General features: G+C 37.9%; 2 protein-coding genes across 4 annotated transcripts in view; one reads left to right on the top strand and one right to left on the bottom strand.

Annotated features, from left to right (window-relative positions):
* The first annotated feature begins 2,656 nt into the window (after positions 1-2,656).
* LOC143020378 (uncharacterized) overlaps positions 2,657-17,663 on the top strand; it is a 28,845-nt gene continuing 13,838 nt past the window's right edge. The window contains exons 1-6 of one of the 3 annotated variants that reach the window (XM_076176771.1): positions 2,657-2,906; positions 8,944-9,104; positions 11,420-11,633; positions 12,422-12,577; positions 13,973-14,160; positions 15,604-16,889. In XM_076176771.1, the coding sequence (XP_076032886.1) occupies positions 9,016-9,104; positions 11,420-11,633; positions 12,422-12,577; positions 13,973-14,160; positions 15,604-16,889 (1,933 nt within the window). In that variant the 5' untranslated portion in view covers positions 2,657-2,906; positions 8,944-9,015. The other 2 variants (XM_076176772.1, XM_076176770.1) reach the window with 2 other exon arrangements.
* On the bottom strand, positions 6,445-6,792 carry LOC143020232 (uncharacterized). Its single transcript, XM_076176397.1, has one exon. The coding sequence runs from the start codon at positions 6,790-6,792 to the stop codon at positions 6,445-6,447; it is 348 nt and encodes a 115-aa protein (XP_076032512.1).

Here is a 17,663-nt window from a genome sequence, read left to right as displayed (position 1 = left end):
CTAACACTACACACGGATCCTGCAATAATTTCTCTCTATGCGAGAGTATACGCGTGCCAGTGCCTTATCACTGACTAGCACAAGCGTGTAACAATATAAAACGAATATACATTCTATTATATATGTCTAAAATACAGAAAAATCTGAAAAAAACATTATTAAGTTAAGTATACCTCAGATTTCTGATACATGAGACTACTCAGAGGAAGGAATTCAGGTTAGCCCCCCCAAAATATTTATCCTGGATCCGCCACTGGGCGAATTGTTTTACATTTCTTAACGTCATGTAATGAAAGTTAACTTTTTGTGAATAGTCTGAATGTCTCGTTTATGCAATTGTTTTACTTCTCAATATTGATATTTATAAAATTCTATCCATTTGTACAATTTAAATATCGAAATTAATTTCCCCATTAAACTCAATAAATAACATATGCCTATACCTATTTGTCTAATTGTGATAACTTGGCTTACATTCGTTTATATTTTTTCAATGGATTATTTCTTTAGTCATGTTATTTCACAACTCAATACACTTGAACAGAAACTATTTCTTGATATCGTTCAAATAAATTTTCTTTCCTTGGTTTGTTCTTGTTCTACCCAGCGACTTGCGCAAGATTTTAGAAGCGCAGGAGCTCAGCTTGAAAGAAAAAATCCCTTGATATCAAAGAAAAAGGAAAGAATCCTTAATCATAATGATCTATAGGGAGCAAGCTCCCATGCAGCCACTCTTCCCATTCCACAAACAAGATGCTGTAATGATTATAATTTATTTTATATTATTTGTTTCTGTTTTGTTATCATTTGTCTGTTTGATTCTCATTTATTATTAGTTATATGTCAATTTATTATTATTTACTATTTACCTGTTTGTTTATTAGTTAACTATACCTATGCATTTATTTATGTATTCTGTTTGTTATTTACATTATTATATTTTTCATTTATTAATTTATTATTATTATGATTTTTTCGCATCTGACCTAGATATGGACCAAAAGGTCTCCTGTCGGCATGCTCCGCCTTTGTAATCCTTTGTAAACTCTCGTCAGGATCGGTCAATTTCCACTCCCATGAGTTCTGTCGTCGTCTCGTTCGTCTCCCCCACCAAAGGTTGTCTCTTGTGGAGATCTCCCTAAGTGAGGGATCAACTACTAATTTTGTAAAATTTATATATATATATATATATATATATATATATATATATATATATATATATATATATATATATATATATATATATATATATATATATATGTATGTCTAAATTGTATTTCATATTGTTGGATAAACCTTAACTAACTAACTAACTAATATCAGGGAAAGTGTACCGCATGGCCATATAGCCGGAGTTGACGTCCACAAGCTATGCTGGTAAGGAGGGCGGGAATCATACCAACAGCGAATAAAAAGATAATAATAAATAAAGTCTACCCCCGATTAGCCCCTTCTGTAAAGAATGCATTTTTTTATTCTGGTTGTCGCCAAACTATTGTGTCTATATTCCAAAGGCCTCTCTTTTTTTATAAGCACCTGCCTCCTCGTTCCCTCATGCGAAAAATAGAGTAGACGAGAAGATATGCCTTTGGGCTGCGTCATATTATCGTCCACGAATATCTATTCTCCAATCATACATACCCACTTCCCTCTCCCTTCCCTGCTCAACAGACGTCCACCTTTTGCTCAAAGCCCCTTTCACTCAATCCATCCATCTCACTTTCGGTCTTCCCCTCAAGTTCACTCCATCCACTTCTGCCTTTCGTAATTGTTTCCATGTGTCCAAACCATCCCGTCAATCTTTCATCAACCCTATCTGCCAGCTCCCTTTCTACCCACACTCTCCTCCTCATTTCACATTTTATCCATCCTCGTAACTCCTTCCATACTTCTCAGACACTTCATCTCAAACACATTTAGATTTCTCCTTTCTGCCTCTCTTATTAAATTCCAAGTCTCCGCCCCATACAGTGTGGTAAGCACCATCACCCTTCAAAAAAATATTCTCTTTGCATCCATTCCCAGATGCGTATTTCTCTTCATGACCCTTTTAAATTCCCCCTAATTTTCAATTGCTTCATTCCCTTACAATTTACCTCCACTCCCACTCTTCTATATCTTGCTACATGTGACCCTAAATATTTAGAAATGTCCACTTCCTCCAACCCCCCTCCTTTAAGACTTAACTGCCACCCTATACACTTGTACACCTCATAACCTTACTTTTACCTACATTTACTTTCAACTTCCTCCTATTACGTGCCTTGAAATTGAGATTTGGAATAGCCTGCAGCAGTTTTATCCAAACTGTAATGCCAACAAAGCTCCCACGCAAGAGGTACCCAATTACTTTATTCTCTATGAGTTTCAACGAATTAATTAATAAAGAGCATGGTTTAAATTTCATATTATTGTATTCATTTATTTCCGTAAACATGTTGTAAACTTGGGTACATCGGAGGCAACCCTATATCGGCTAGTGTTATATATTCTACCATTATCTTTTTCCTTGCCCCTGTGGATAATGTTGCGTACTCCAATTTAGATTACATTGGTCTAAAGAATAACAGTTGCGGGAACGCTATGGTGGGTTAGCGGACGTTCTTGATGCTTGATTGTTTTTGGTGCATTGAAGTCACTGAAAGTTTCGAAGTTATGCCGCAAACATACGTGATAATAACAGAATCCCAGTACACTCTTATCCATATTATCTTTCAATGAATGAAGCTTGTCTACTCATCAGACTGCTGCAAATGATTTGATAATCAGAAATGACCCTGGGCATGACCTTGACTTAACACAACATACCAGCACATCGTCTGCAAGGATGGTTGACAAGTCAGTAGACCAATCACAACGTAGTACCGTCCTGCTGCTGGAAAAGTTTGTTTACGTGCGTCATCTTGGTATGTGAAAAATCGAGGTCATGGAAGAATATTGTAAAAATTGAATAAGTATTTGTGTGGCATTAACAGTTAAAGAATTGTATGCTGTATATATTCGGAAGAAAAACCTGAATTTCCTGAAAGGGTTAGTTGCGATGCAAAGGGCTACTTGTCAGGAACTGACGAAGATACCACAGTGAAAGTTTTCGTGGATAGTAATATGTTCCATTTGCGTTATTTTTTCATGTAGTTATTTGCATTCACCTAAATTGAACGAAGAAGTAACAAAATGCGATATTCTAAGGCCTTCGGTATAGGTAAGTGCAGAATGTGAGTTACATTACTGCTAGTCAATATTTTTTCATGGCCTTTTAAGTTTTAACCCTTCACTCGGAATTTCATTCTTGTTAGAGTGCAATAATTGGGTCTTGCAGGTATGGATAATACGGTTTCTCGTGAAATAATGCATAAAATATTGTTATAGAAAATAGATTAACAACAGTCCTATTGGCAATGGAAGTAAACCATGTCCATGGCAGGTTGAAAAGACCATCATTCATGTTTGTATTTCTAATTAGAATCTTTGGATTTTTTTTTTTTAAGTATTGTTATCATTTCATTCATAATGATAAACTATCACTGCATATTAAGGGCAAGCAGATCTATATATCTAGCTTTTAAATGTACATCAGTATTGGCCAGTGATTAGTCAAAGTTTGTTGTAGTTACATTTTGTTATAGTGATGTAATTACTTCAAAATCATATTATTGGCTTGGTGATAGTAACTTTGAGATTACATGTTTTGTGCAGTAAATAGCTAAACAAGTAATTGGAAGATAGCCGAGAATTAAAGGGAGGATCTTGTTCTTTGTTTGCTGTACTTGAGTGACCTCTCAGGTGGTAGGTAGTTCAAACTAATTTTGTATAGATATGATTATTATGGTTAAAAGTTAAGAATATGTGAGTACCTAGGGTAATAAATTTCTGTTTAAGTATATTATTAATGAAGGTGCTTGAACAAAATCAAGGGAGAATAGCGATAGATTAAAAAAAAAAATTATAGTTAGAATTCCCACAGTGGTAATGAATGTAATAATGTAAAGGTAATTGTTGCTTTAAGTTTTACCAACTGGAAACACACAGTCCCACAGCAGGCAACTCTGGTACTCATCTGTTCCCTTTGTTTTCTCTGAGAAGATATTTGTATCTATCTGTCTATATGCTAAGGATTTTTTCACCCCTTACAAGGGAGGTACATACATATATTAAAGGCTTTTCCCCCTTACATGCAGGGTAGCCCAAAAGACAAAGGTATAGAAACCACTCCCACCCATTTCATCCCCTACATACTCCACTCCCCTCTACCCTCTTCCCTCCCTCTTATCTTGGCACCTCCTGGATGATGGGTCATCCCTGTATCCTGTCTGCTGCCCTGGGTCAGAAGCAGTGTCACAAGACACAGCACATCCACAGCAAGGCTGCTTTATTAATTTGGCAACCCCTCCCTCTCCATCCCCTCATGCAGAAAAAGAGAAGACAGGAAGAAATCCTTTCAGGCTGTGTCAATTTATTTCTCATACATACCCCCTCACCCCCCATCCCCCACCCACTCCCCCTCATGCATCACAGCATCATCCATACATAACCATTCTCCATTCACCCCTATCTTCTGTCCTCTCCTGTCCTTCCTCAACAGACATTCCCTTCTTTCCTAATCCCCTATTTACCCCATCCATCCATCTCATCCTAGGTTGCCCCCTCATGTTCACTACTTCCACCTCTGCCTTTCACGCTTCTTTTACTAATCTTTCTTAACTCATTCTTTCTATGTGTCCAAACCATCCCAATACTTGTTCGTCAACCCTATCTCCCAGCTTCCTTTCCACCCCTGTTCTCCTCCTCACCTCATTTCTCACTCTAGCCTAGTAACCCCTATCATACTTCTCAGACATTTCATCTCAAACACATTCAAGCTCCTTCTCTCTTCCTCTCTTATGTTCTATGTTTCTGCCCCATACAGTGCTGTTGGCACAATCACTCCTTCATACAATCTCCTCTTAGCATCCATTCCCAGATGTCTATTTCTCATTACACTTGTTAATCCCCCCAAGGCACTTACTCGCTTCTCTCAATCTACATTCTACCTCCACCCCCACTTTCCTGCCACATTTGCACCCAAGTATCTAAAACTATTCACTTCCAGTCTCTCTCCCTTAATACTCACTTCCATTCTGCTATCACTTTCTCCCCTTGTACATCTCATCACCTTACTTTTACCCACATTTATTTTTAATCTCCTTCTTTCACACACCTTCCCCAACACTGTCACTAACTTCCTCAATCCCTCCTTTGATCCTGCTACAAGTGCAGTGTCATCAGCAAACAACAACTGGCTTATCTCCCACTTTTCTCCATTTTCTTTAGCCATCTCCAATCCCTGACCCACCACCATTTACCTCTCACACCACCCTATCCATGTATAAATTGAACAGCCAGGGTGACATAACACATCCCTGCTACAAGCGCAGTGTCGTCCGCAAACAACAGCTGGCTCACTTCCCACTTTTCTCCATTTTCTTTAACCATCTCCAATCCCTGACCCACTACCCTTGCATTTACCTCTCGCACTATCCCATCCATGTATAAGTTGAACAGCCAGGGCGACATAACGCATCCTTGACGAAGTCCCACCTTTTCACTCCCACTCATTCCACTCCCATCCACCACCCTCTCATCTTAGCTTCTCATGGATGATGGGTCATCCTTGTATCCTACCCACTAACCTGGGTCAGAAGCAATGCAGCACGACACACCACATCCACAGCAAGGCTGCTTCTTTTAATTGGCAACCTCCCCCTTCACCCCCTCATGCTTAATTTTGTGTGATTTCCTTTTTTAACGAGGGGCTAGCCATGAATATCTGTCAGTGGTGTTCCATCAGGGTGGATGTCAGCGAGAATCATCTAGTAGTCCATTTTCAAAACCCATGAACACCTGGGCTGGCAATTAGTCTTCAAGCTGGTCTTAAGATCTCACTCTTTGTTTTAACTTGGGCTATCTTCCTTCCACTTTGAAAGTAGATAAGTAGTAACTATTGCCCTCCTCCAGGTAGTCAGAGACTGAGAAACAGGTGTATGCTAATACAACACAAACAGTAGTCAAAAGTTTCTTGATAAAAGGATATACAAGAGGATCAAGGGATAGTTATTAACTGCTGTGGAGCTACAGATATCACAATTGAAACATGTGGTAATATTTACTCATTTGTTAAGTGATTGTATTTGTTACTTTTGGGACCAGTGGTAGATGAATCTTAGTGAGATAGATTTTGGGGAGAACCATCTCTGTGCTGTCATTTTCAAAATGTATCAGTACTTTTATGCACCAAACCAGACAAGAACTTTATAAATTTTTATTATTTATCCCTCACTTTTTCACAGTAGAGTTGACAGCTAACAGCTCTTCTTCATTCTTATAGACAATGGCATGTGGCATTGTTCAAAAGATTCTCCACATTATAATATTTACTTCTCACTTCTCACCATCCGCCTGGTAGGTCTATGTAGACCTGTCAGTCTGCATCAGCTTCCTCCAGTCGGCGCGGTCATCATACTGTCTCTCTTGTTGTACTTTTTGCAGAGAGGCTCCTCTATTCCTAAGCGCTTCATTGATGTTGTCACACCAACTTTTCTGTGGTTTTCCTGATGGTCGTCTACCCCTGGGACGCCAGTTCAGCCATTGCTTTGGTGTTCTATTATCTTCCATTCTCATGACATGTCCATACCATTGTAGCTGCAGTCTTTCCACAAAGACTAAGATGCTGTTGATATATAGTTCCTTCCGGATGTCTTCATTTCTCATTCTATCTCTTCTAGTAACACCCTTGATGATACGCAATACTCTCATTTCTGTAACTTGAATTTTACTTCTAGTTTTAGGAATGAGAGTCCAGTATTATCTGACTGTATAATTATATGAAGACACTACTTTAGGGGATTTAAACTCATCCCTCTGGATCAGTATTTGTTTATATCAGATTCAAATCTCCACTCATAGTGGAATACTGAGCTCATTTTTACTTTGCTGATCTTTGTGAATCCATCCTTTACCACTCCTAGTCTCCACTTATTTTCTTATGCTCTTGTGGTAGGGAATAAGAATATTGCTACTATATTCCACTGTATGTTGCAGAAGGTAAATAGATATGATGGAGTGAGAGAATCAGGGATCTTCATAAATCTCTCCTGCAGTAACTTAAGGGAGGAAGACACCAATCAGACCCGTAGTAATTGGGTCTTTGAATGTACATGGATGTGGACAATTGAGACCTAAAAGGAGATTGGAAGTTTGCTCATTAGAGAAAATTTGATGCATCAGCATTGCATGAAAGTAAGCTGATAAGGAAAAATTATTATGATTGGAAATGTGTGAGTCTGGGTGTGCCAGGAGTGGAGAGAGGGCAAGGGAGGGAAGAAGTGGCTCTGTTGGTGGATGGTGAGATTTGAAACTGAGTGATTGAATGGAAGGAAGTGTCATTAAGGATAATGTAGGTAAAAGTGAGAGTACATTGAGAGGTATGGGTGTTTGGGAAGGACTGTGAATGTAGTGGTTTGAGGGACCTAAATGCTAGAGTAGGAGACAAGTCAGTGGATAGAATAATAGGGAAATATGGTATGCCGGAAAGGAATGTAAGAGGAAGGAAAATGTAGAACATATAAATTGAAAGAGAACTGATGATAATGAATATATTGTTTAAGAGGAAAAATGTAAGTATACAGACCAGGGTAGTGGGTTTAAAAAGAATAAGATAACTATGTGTAGGCTAGGGTACTTGGTGGGAAGGTAGTCAGGAGAGCATTAATGGAATATGTAGTGATGCCCAAAAAATAATAGGTTGAGTTCTGGATGTAGATGTGTTAAGGAGAGGTAGCAGTAGAATATCTGATCCTCCTCTCCCTCATCCATTGAGAAATATGATTGCTGTGACAAGAATGGAGAGAATGAGAAATGTGGAGGTAAAGCAGAGTGGGGATGGAAAATGAGCCATATGGTTTAGACATATGGAAAGAATGAATAAGGGAAGACTAGGAAATAATGGGGTGAGCTGATGTGAATGGAATGTACTTGAAAGGAAGAATAAGAACAAGATTTTTGGATGGAATGAAAAGGGTTTTGGATGTACATGGAATGTTTATCTAAAGAGAGAGTACAAAAAGTAGGAATAGATGGAAGAAGACTGTGAATGGGTGAAAGAATGATGTAACCTGAAGGGTTTTTATGTACCTTGTACTTTATTCATGTGGATAAGGAAGTTTGTTGTTACATGATGAAACAGTGGGAATAAACCAGCATGGCTGTCAGGTCCTGCTGTGGAGGAGCTGTGTTTCAGTGCATTGTTTCTGATCCAAACAGTGTGTTGAGGTACAAGATGACCTTTCATTCTTCAGGTGCTAAGATGGGAGCGATGGTAGAAATTTTTAGTTTTGTTTAAAATGTGTATGTACTTTGACTCAGTCGCCCTCCTTGTAAAAGGTTAACCTCTTCAATTCGAGTCAAATATTCATGTGCACATTAGCTGCCTGATGTATGATGATACATGCATTATAAAATATAAAGTTGCAGCTGTTATACTCCTCTTTCACCCAAAATGTTTGTAACCGCTGAAAAAGTGATCAACCCTGTTCACAGAATAAAAGGGTCACTCAGCTACAACTACAAAATAAATATGATCAGGACGCCGATGCTGGCATCCTCATATACTCATTTGTGCCTCATGACACCTGTGTAGGCATCATTGTATTCAAAGGGTTAAGGGTCTTTGGTATATGTATATTATTATGCAAGGTTTCTGGTTGTAGAAGTAGCTGTAGCAGGTAAAAATCTATGCTTCCTTCTAAGAAAAGTTAATGAAAGAGACATTTGCCATGGTTCTAAAATAATGAGACCTGGGGCAATGGGTTGATTGATCCATTACCAGTTGTATTATTGATGTGCAGAAGAAATAGTCAAGCTGAATCAGTATGTATTTAAATTATTACAACATATTTCTCTTTTCAGGGTTGCATGCAAAAAACTGCCACAATGAAGAAGTTGTAATGATATATCTTTGAACACACAACATCAAGAAAGATGAACAGCCTTCGATTTCATATACTTCTTGATGAATTTGAGGAGAAGGTCAACAGTTTCCATGAATGCATCAAGCAATGTGTACCAAAGTAGGTTCTCATAAATATATCAGTGTGTGTGTGTGTGTGTATTTATTTACCTAATTGTATTTACCTAATTGTAAAATACAGGAAAGGAACAGCATTCATTGGGTCCTGTCTCCAATTCTCTAATTTTCTGACATATGAAGACTCGTATTCATGCACAGTTCCAACTTAATCCATATGGGTGGGAGTGGTTTCTATGCCTTTTTCTTTTTGGCTACCCCCCGTGTAGGGGGAAAAAGCCTTTGGTATATGTATATATGTATGTATGATGTTTTCTTCCAGATGTTAATCCATCTACTTTTGATAACTTTTTCACATATTTTAGTTATTGTGCTTGTAAGGGAGTCTGGTCTATAGTTTGTTGGGTCTTCTGTATCTCCCCCATATATTGGTACAGTATTTTAATTTTTCCAATCTTATGGTACCTTTATTTCTTTGAGTGAGCAATCTATTATCTTATATATTTTGTTCGTTAGTTCATCTACATATTCTTTTAGTATCCAATTTGCAGTTCTGTCTGGGCCATGTGATTTTTTGACATCAAGGTTTACTATTTGGTCCCTTATTTCTTTCTGTGTCACAAATATTTCTTTCATTGAGGGGTGATCTTTCTCCTTTTCCTTCATCCCAGTTATGTGTATTTTCATTTGTAAATATAGATTTAAAATGTTTGTTCATAATTTCAGCCATTTCTACATCTATATATTCCACATTCTCTTGACACAGTTTCACTATTTCCTGTTTATTTTTTAATTTACCATTTATATATCTGTAGAATAATTTAGGTTGATCCTTACATTTGTCTGTTTTATTTTTTTCATAGTTTTATTTTTTGTTCCCTGCGTATTTTTACATGTTTATTTCTTAGTTTGGTATATATTTGCCACTAACCCAATTTCTTTTTTTTTATTATCTTTTCCAAGCTTTGTCTCTTCTATCTTTTGCTTCACTACATTTTTTGTTGTACCAGCATTTAATGTACACCTTTTCCTATTTTTGTTTTGGTACGTATTTATCTATTCCTTCATTATAGATTTCTTTTAATATCGTCCATTTCTCTTCCATCTTTCTTCATTAAAGAAGTTTTCCAGATTCACTTTTTGAAAGAATTTTCTGAGTTTCTCAAAATCCATTTTGTTGTACATTAGTCTTCCTTTTCTGTGTTTCTCATTTCTTCCCAAATAAATTTCCTCTTTTAGTTCAAACTCGATTAGTATGTGGTCACTCTTCCCAATTGGTGTCTTGTATTCCATTTTATCCACAATTTCAGTCTGATGTAAATATTAAGTCTAGTCTTGACAGTTCATTATTTCTATATCTGGTATTTTCTTTTACCCATTGAGTCATTGTGTATTCAATGGCCATATCCAGTAGTATATTTCCTCAAAGGTCCTCTCCACCTTTCACAGTCATCTCCTCCCAACATGTTTCTTTAAATTCACCCATAATTACTAAATTTCCTCCTTTCAGTATTTCATTTAATGCATGCCATGTGTCTTCCTACATTTTGGGCAACATATATCACTACAAATTTTCTACTTTTCATGTCACCATTTTCAACTTTTATCATAATCAATTCCACATTATTTTTTCCTATTGTTATCGTTGTTACATTTAAGCCTTTCTTATTCAAAAATGTGACTCCTCCACCCTGTTTCTCCTCTTTATTTTTTAACCAATGATTATATAAACCTTGTACCACAGTATTTGGTGGTAGTGGACATTTTAATTTTGTCCCCACATTTTTCCATCATGTCCGGTTTCTCTTCTTCCAGTTAGTTATTTAATTCATTTAGTCTTGAAATCATCCCATTTATGTTGGTATACATTATTTTTATTTTTGTTTTGTTTTTCTTTCCTGTGTTTCTTTCTTTATATACCATTTTCTCAAAAAAACTCATTCTTTTCAGTCTCTTCTCTCATTTTTTTCATTTGTTTCATTTCCTAGTGTCTTTTCCCTCTCTTTTTCCTCATCACTCATTTTTTTTTATTCATATATATTTGTAATTTTTGCTTTTTGCCGACTTTGCTGTTTTTGTTAGTACTTTTTCCACTATCATTTGAGACCTTAGTTTAATTTTTAGTGTGTTTTTTTTCCTTAGAGTATATATATATATATATCCTATACATGTGGGTATGAAAAGAGAATCCAAATTGTAACAAATTGGGTGACTTGAGAATTATTTTTTACTTTGGATTTGTAGTCACAAAGCATACTAATTGGAGATCTTTCATTTCATAGCAAGGTGAGATAGAGAAAATAGATAAGCTCCACAAAGGTATTTTTCTTGATTGAAATTGTGTACATTTTCTTTCAGGAGATTCAATCGAGTCAGTGCCATTTCAACTGGGGAGGCTGCTGGAATTGATTCAGATGGAAGAATATGGGTCGAGTTAGATGGGGAAAAAGATCTGAAGATGTGTGTAACACACCTCCATCCAGCCAACCCAGTAGTTGCAGAATCAATTGCAAGAAAGTTAGCACCTCAAGGAGATGGGGATGAAGACAACATGTTTACTGGAGAGGATGATGTTAGTAACAGTTTAATCACTTTCTTTTTTTTATTTATGAATAATTATACTTGCATCCTTGGGGACAACATAACACTGAAGAAGTGCAGTCACATAGATGGTAAATGAGGTATTTAAGGAGAGCAGCAGAGTAGAATGTTGGAAGGTAAAACTAACAAGAATTCTCTCTTGAACTTTGAGTCAATATTATATACAATATAGAAAATAGTACTAATATGATTTAGTAAATGTGTAAGGCTAGTAAATCTGGGCTTTATCAGGAGGCTATAGATTTTATAGCATTTTGTTACAACTTCCCCTTCCCAAGAAAAAAGTCATATCCAGTTCAAAAAATGTTTCATAGAAATAACATAAAAAGTAATTATCTAATACACAATATGGATTGAGCTAGAATAAAGTTATTGGGATTGTTACCATGGCAAGAATTGAAATCAAGTACTTTAGTTTGTATTTCTGCCTCCATCAGTTCCTTGGTTTCAACACTAACCTTGTTTCTTATGTATCTTCTTAGTAGGCAATATGTTTGTTTTATTTTTTGTTGTATATATTGATGTTATGTGGCCAAGACATTGAGTTTCCTTCATGGTAGATTAAAAGATAGTAAAACACTAACTCATTAGCATCTAGTTATTTGTGCCTCTTACTAATTACTTTTCATTTTTTTTTCACAATTTTCAAACCTCATTTTTTTGTTCTTCCTCACCATTGATAATATTTCCTGAACCTTTCATGTTTCAGTGATCAACACCATGTCCATGACAATTATTTTGATAAATGTGCTTTTTCAGATATCACTAGCATCCTTAGAAGATTATTGGTTCAACCATTGGCAAGGGCCCTTCATCACTGCTGACTCCAATCAAAATAGTTTAAGTTTACGCAGATCAAGACGAAGCCTTAGAAGGTCCAAGAGAAAGTTTAGATGTTCAATTTGTCAAAAAAGGGTAAATTGCATTATTAAAATACGTGTATTGGTATATAGATTTTATGATATGGTCTAATGATATTGTGTGTGATTTTCATGTGTAGAATTCCTTGGATAAGATGATTATGGTTTGTGGAACCAGTGATGGTTACTGGCTTGTGGTTGTCCAGCAAGATGGACAGTCCAATTGCCCATTTCAAAATGTATCTTACCCCCTCACCTCCATCAGGTGCAGCCCTGAGGGGCTGACATTTGGTGTGTGGACTGAGTCCAAAATCTCTCTCTCTTTCTCTGTTGATTTCAACTATCTTAAGCTTTTCACACATGGAAAGCTTATACCCAGTAACTGCTCCTTTTCTCCCACTACCGGTGACATTGAAACAGTTCCACACCAGTACATTATAGACAAACAGTCCAAAGTTTCTTCCCAGAGGTCTGAGAGAGGATCTAGGGACTGTTCCCAGCTACTGTGAGGCTGTAGGTTTTTCACTTATTGAAACTTGAGCTTAGAATTAAGATTAAAAAGTGTCATGAGAAATGGGCATCTGGGAATGGATGCAAAGAGGAGATTGTGTGAAGGGGTGACTGTGTCAGTGGGTTTGTATGGGGCAGAGACCTGGAATTTAAGAGAGGCTGAAAGTAAAAGTTTGAATGTATTTGAGATGAAATGTCTGAGAAGTATGGTAGGGGTTACTAGGTTGGGTACAGTGAGAAACAAGGAGGTGAGGAGGAGAATGCGAGTGGAAAAGGAGATGATAGATAGGGCTCATGAAATAATTTTGAGATAGTTTGGACACATGGAAAGAATGAATGAAGAAAGATTAATTAAAGAGGTGTGGAAGGCAGAGGTAGAAAGAGAGGTTAAATTTGAGGGGATGACCAAGGATAAGGTGGATGAAGGAGGCACTGAGCAAGAGGGGGATATCTGTTGAGCAGTTGGCTGGCAGTGGTCCCTAGGCTCTCCCACAGTTCATTCTGTGAAAAAAAATTCAGATTTTTGTTTGTGTTTGTGGAATATATAGGAAATGAAATGGGTGGGATTGGTTTCTGTGCCTTTTTCATTTTGGCTACCCCCTGTGTAGGGGGAAAAAGCCTTTGGTATATGTATGTATGTTTGTTTGTGTTGTATTAATTTGGGACTGTTTCTGGGTCTCTGAAGGTGGTAGGGAAAGGAGAGCTGTTGCCAGTTGTCAACACTTCATGTGTGAAAAATATAAGAAATACAGTCGAATTTGACAGAGATAGATACTGGCCGCACCTTGTGATGAAGATGATGAGGTTGACAGGCTTTGAAAGTGGGGAACTTTGCTGTCCATCTTGTAGGACCACCACATGCAGGTACCCATCATATTGTTCCACTCATAGTCCTGATTTAGTGTCATCGATATGATTAATTCTTTTGATGTGTCATCAGATAAGACCAGGGGAACAAAATCCTGTGGAATCTTTGGAAAGTCAAGTGGCAGAAGAAGAGGATGTTTTGGCTCATCTACCATCTATCAAACTGGAAGCAAGGAGCCCAAAATTGGAGGATTCCAGTGGACTAAGCTCAGATGAAGAAGGAGGAATGATGCCAGCCATTAGTGAGGAAGCCTTGTCCAGGTAGGACATTATTGTCACTTCTTGAGTGGGTGTGGGTGTGTGGATGTGGTTGTGGGTGGCTGTTGATTCCTGCCACCAAGTTTTGTGTGAGCAAAATTTGACGCAGCCCGAAGGGATTTCTCCCCGTCCTCTCATTTTATGCAATGGGGGGACGGAGAGGGGGGGGAGTCGCCGATATAATGAAGCGGCCTTGCTGTGGATGTGCTGTGTCTTGCGACACTGCTTCTGACCCAGGGCAGTGGACAGGGTGCAGGGATGACCCGTCATCTAGGAGGTGCTAAGATGGGAGGGAGGGTGGAGGGGTATGGAGTGTTTTCGGGGATGAAATGGGTGGGAATGTTTTTGTGCCTTGTCCTTTTTGGCTACCCCCCTTGTAAGGGGGAAAAAGCCTTGGTATATGTATGTATGTAAGTTCGTCTCATAAAAGAAAACCTTTAATGGAGACAAAGAGGACACACACAGAACTCATGGCTGGAGGAAGTCAACTGATCATACTAAGAGCTGTTTGAAATGGGAAGGGGGACTGAATGAGGGCTTGCTCAGAAAAACTACAGGTAACAACATCAGCATGTGAGTGAGATTATGTATCCCCCAGATGTATGCTCACCATTGATGGTGATGATAATGATGGAGGTAGCTAGACCTTCATGCATACATATACCAGTGACTTTTTCCCCCTTACAAGGGAGGTAGCTAAAAAAAAACAATGGCATAAAATCCATTCCCACCCATTCCATCCCCACATACTCCACTCCCATTCATCCCCCTCCCTCCCTCTTATCTTGGTTCCTCCTGGATGATGGGTCATCCCTGCATCTTGACCACTGCCCTGGGTCAGAAGCAATGTAGCAAGACATAGCTAGACACAAGAGAGAGAAATCCTTACCCCAGTTTAGTACATCACATTCACAGTGGAAATGGGTGGGAGTGGTTTCTATGCCTTTTTCTTTGTGGCTACCCCCCATGTGGGGGGAAAAAGCCTTTGGTATATGTATGTATGTACATTCACATCTTTCACTCCTTCTTGGATTGAACCATGAATACATACATACATATACCAAAGGCTTTTTCTCCCTACACGGGGTAGCCAAAAAGAAAAAGCATAGAAACCACTCCCACCAATTCCATTTCATATAAAATATATATTCTTTGCATTTGATGAAATATTGTAACCTCTTCAGTCATGTACATACATATACCAAGGGCATTTTTCCCCCTTACAAGGGAGGTAGCCAAAGTCAAAAGGCATAATTCCACTTTCACCCATTTCATTCCCTCCCACTCCCATTCACCTCCCTCCTTCCCTCCCTCCCTCCCTCTTTTCTTGGCTCCTCCTGGATGATACGTCACTTCAGTCATGTAGTAGTCTTTGTTTTTGTGAAATTACCATATAATTATTACATAGAAATAGCTTCACTCAAGCTCTCTTATTTTATTTTACAGGTATAGTGCAAGTGATGAACACTTGGCTAGAGCTCATCGCATTGTAGACAATGAAATACGGACAAGCTTTAGCTTATTTGCTGACCAACAAGTGGCACAGGATGTGGTAGATGGTGTCAGTATGCATTTGAGTGATGGAGGCACTGTTTCACCTGAAGGGGCTTCAAAATTACCACCTCCACTCAGCCCACGTATATCCAGGTCATGCCCCTGTAGCCCTAAACAGGCTCTGAGGAATCAGAGTCCCAAGTCAAATAACAATAGTCCAAAACCTAGATCTAGAGCTGGGAGTTCCAAGTTTTCTTTAAGTAGTTCCCTTCTTGCAATACCCAGACATGCTGCCAATACTCTCATGGCAGATTTCTTAAAGTCTGAGTCAGGAAAATCAGAATCTCATCAGAAACTAGATTCTTGTCATACTCATTTAAAGAGTGAATCTTTAAAACATGATTTAAGTCCATCTACTCCCAAAGCCCACTCATCTGAAAATGTTTCAACAAAGACAAGTTTGCATGTTAGTCAGTCAATGCCAGCAATGAAACTTTCAAAAATGTCCATGACTTACAGGGCAGGTGCTATTGTCAGTTGTGAGAAAGAATTTGCAACTCCTCCTATCTCGGAGCATTATATACACGAGAACAATGCTGAGGAGGAACAACTTGAAGGTGCCTGTGCTCTTCCTGAACCATCACATGAAGAAGATGAGTCACAAGTATCAACTACAAGGTCTTTTATGCTCCCAGATGTTGTACCAAGATGGGAAGCCACAGATACTATGACTACAAGCAATTCTACGTTGTCAGCATCATCTTTAGCAACTACATCATCACCTGTTACGTCTGCAGCTAATACTGCTCAAAATACACTAAACTCTAACTCATCATATTGTTTAGATAACTATAGTGTACCTGCAGCCAGTTCAGCTCAACATGGTTTATACTCGAATTCTTCATATTATGTAGATAACAACTATGGTGTGATAAATCTTGGTTTTGATGGACAGGAAGAAAGTTCAGATTTTCAGGATTTGAATCAAGAGGTGTACAGGGATGCTCCTTTAACTCAAGCCATGGAACTCCTGCCAGCAAATAGTCAAGCTGATAGAAGACAGTCCACTGATGGTGCAGATTCAGCTGAATATGAAGGAGTAAATAATGGGCATAATGGTTTCCAAATGAATCTCAACAAAGCCCATGCTATCTCCATAGGTCATGCTTCACAAGGACAAGAAAATGCTCTCGCTCTTGAAGTACCTTGTAATAGTGAAGATGCAGCTGATGTAGAAGGTAAGATGATTGAAGTGTTGTCAGGGTGTTAATTTGTGATCTGCTAAGTTGTGTTAACTACTTTGGTGTGTTGATGCCCTTTATGGAATATGTTTTGGCTAACATTGGACATTTTTATTCAGTAGGGTGTCATGTCACTCCAATCTTTTTCCGGTATTTGGTCAGTAAAGATGCTCAACAATTGTCAATAGGGAATTTCTGACAAAATTGGATATTATGGTGCAAACAACTCTTCCTGTCTTTCGTAATTTTCCTTTGTTACATTCTTGAAGCCTACATTAAGATATTGACAAAGCTAAATGGTTCATTCCGCCTTTCCAGATCATTATACTATTCTGCATTTTCACCCATTTTATCCCATTTGATTATAAACATTGCTATGTGTTAGTACATCTTTCATACCATTAGATTTTACTTCATACACTATTAATTCCAGACACAAGTCTGACCTACTGCACTCTCATAGTTTGACCTTATTCATAAGCTGATACTACTCAAAAGACTACTATTGTTGCCATAAACACTTCTAAGTATAATATATGTCAGATCTGCTCATAGATATGTCTAGATAAGACTGAATATCCAACTATCAGAGGAAAAAGAAAGTTGTTTGTAGATATGTATGTTGTGATCACTGTGATCCTCTTCAGCATTTGTGATCGCAATACACATATCTTCAAACAACTTTCTTTTCTTCGATAGTGGGATATTCAGTCTGTCTTATCAATATATTAGAACATTTAAATATGTTCAATGCTTGGTTTAGTTTTATTG

The sequence above is a fragment of the Oratosquilla oratoria genome, chromosome 39 (assembly GCF_046742065.1).
Source record: "Oratosquilla oratoria isolate Oo_2021 chromosome 39, ASM4674206v1, whole genome shotgun sequence".
Taxonomy (NCBI): domain Eukaryota; kingdom Metazoa; phylum Arthropoda; class Malacostraca; order Stomatopoda; family Squillidae; genus Oratosquilla; species Oratosquilla oratoria.
The sequence above is the reverse complement of the archived record's forward strand: the minus strand, read 5'-3'. Positions and strand labels throughout refer to the sequence as shown.